Below are 1,871 nucleotides of genomic sequence, written 5' to 3' on the forward strand. Positions count from 1 at the left end.
AGCTCTTAACCAACTGAGCCACTCGGCTGGCCCCACTTGTATACATTTTTTTTTTGGCACCACTGGTGTTTATGTATGTATGTATGTATGTACACAGACACACACACATACACAGGAATATTAGCCATAAAAAAGAATGAAATCTTGCGATCTGCAACAACATGGAGAACCTTGGGATTTGGATAATAGGTTTAATTCTTTTCCAATAAGTTCAACTTTCAGGAGCAATGGTTTTTGCTTTTGTTGACTTCTAAGGACCACTATAACTATGAACTATGAGCTTTTATTTCCTTTTAAAAATAGAGGTATTTATTTTTATTATAAAAATATCTGTATTTTAAAATAAAGTATATATAAAGAGCGTAGTTTAACTAAGTCTTTAAATTAGAATAAAATAAATTGTATTTATTCATACATAATGTTTCGTTTGACTATCACAGGTTTATTTGAGATATAATTTTAGTAAATTAATATTTTCTGTATTAAAGCAGTATTTTGCACTTATATTTTTAAAAATTGTGGGATTTTGCAAATAATTGAGTAAAGCAGTTTGACTTTTGTGAAATAAAATAACTTAATGGACTATCCATGAAATTTACTGATTTTGTTTTTTAAATATTAAATTTTTTTAATGAGACTAATAATTGCTTGGGTAACCATTATGTTTTCTAATTGGAGGTAGCTGCTTTTGTCATTTGGCTATGGTTGTAATTTTAAGTTTTTTGTTTTGTTTTGTTTTGTTTTTTAAGATTTTATTGGGGGATTAGGGGAGGGGAACAGCTTTGGGGAATCGGGGAAGGGAAACAGTCAAGTTGCTGTCCTTTGGTTCTTCAGTCTAGTTGTGGAGGACATTGCTTCACTGGTTCATGTTGGTATTATCATTGTACTCTTCTTCCCAGGTGAGGCAGATCCGTCGCCGGCCTCTGGACGGCTGCTCACGGTGACTCTTGGCAGCTCATACCGGTTGCCGGCTGCTCACAGTAGCTTATGGCAGCCCACTGCAGCAGGGGCTGCAGCCTATGCTATCGCCAGCGACTCACAGCAGCCCAGCTCCAGGTTGAGCTGTTATTCACCATCTTAGCTGTAGAGGGCGCAGTGTCACTGGCCCTAATGTGGGATCCGAACTGGGTCCCTGCTGCTCAGAGTCAGCATCCCAAGCCAACTCTTAAACCAGTGCGCCACTCGGCCGGCCCTGTAATTTTAAGTTTTAAAGGACATGTTTTGAAACATTTTTGCAAAGAATTTTCATGATAGTATTGTTTCCTTTAAATGAAAAAAAATTTAAATCTGATACTTACAAAAATTTTTTTTAATTCTCTTTTCTAGTGACATTTGGGCTCTAGGATGTGTCCTTTATGAGATGTGCACACTTAAACACGCAGTAAGTAGAAGTTTCTGAAATATTTTAAAAATATGTCAAAAAGTGACTATAATATTTCTATTTTTAAAAATTCACCTGCCATCTTTCAGATGACCCCCTTGTACTAGAAATTCTTCTCTGTCAGTGTATAAATTTCTCATCTTCTAAGAAGAATAAATTTAAATTGATTTTCCCTTAATATAGATGCATATATTATATATGCATTTTATATATTTATTAAAATACGTAAAAGTATATCATACTTTTTTCCAGGAAATTATTTCTAAAGGCAGAAATAAATTAGCTACCTTTTAAATGTTAAATGTATGAGTTTGACATTTTAGCTTAACAAATTTTATTAGTTTCATTTTAGCATTGTTTCTCAAATTATTTGAGTTTGGAATTGAAATTATCTAAGAAACATTTTCCAATATATTTAGCAAGGTTTTTTGGTTTTTTTTTAAAGATTTTTATTGGGGAATTGGGGGAATGGGAACAGTGCTGGGGAATT

At 33.5% G+C, this 1,871-nt stretch overlaps 1 protein-coding gene across 1 annotated transcript in view; it reads left to right on the forward strand.

The window, feature by feature from the left end:
* NEK1 (NIMA related kinase 1) overlaps nucleotides 1–1,871 on the forward strand; it is a 143,336-nt gene that overhangs the window by 27,632 nt on the left and 113,833 nt on the right. Inside the window, exon 9 of the mRNA XM_019665497.1 lies at nucleotides 1,327–1,381. Coding sequence (XP_019521042.1) covers nucleotides 1,327–1,381 — 55 coding nt within the window. The remainder of the gene's footprint in view (nucleotides 1–1,326; nucleotides 1,382–1,871) is intronic.

Source organism: Hipposideros armiger, unplaced genomic scaffold, assembly GCF_001890085.2.
Source record: "Hipposideros armiger isolate ML-2016 unplaced genomic scaffold, ASM189008v1 scaffold_444, whole genome shotgun sequence".
NCBI lineage: Eukaryota > Metazoa > Chordata > Mammalia > Chiroptera > Hipposideridae > Hipposideros > Hipposideros armiger.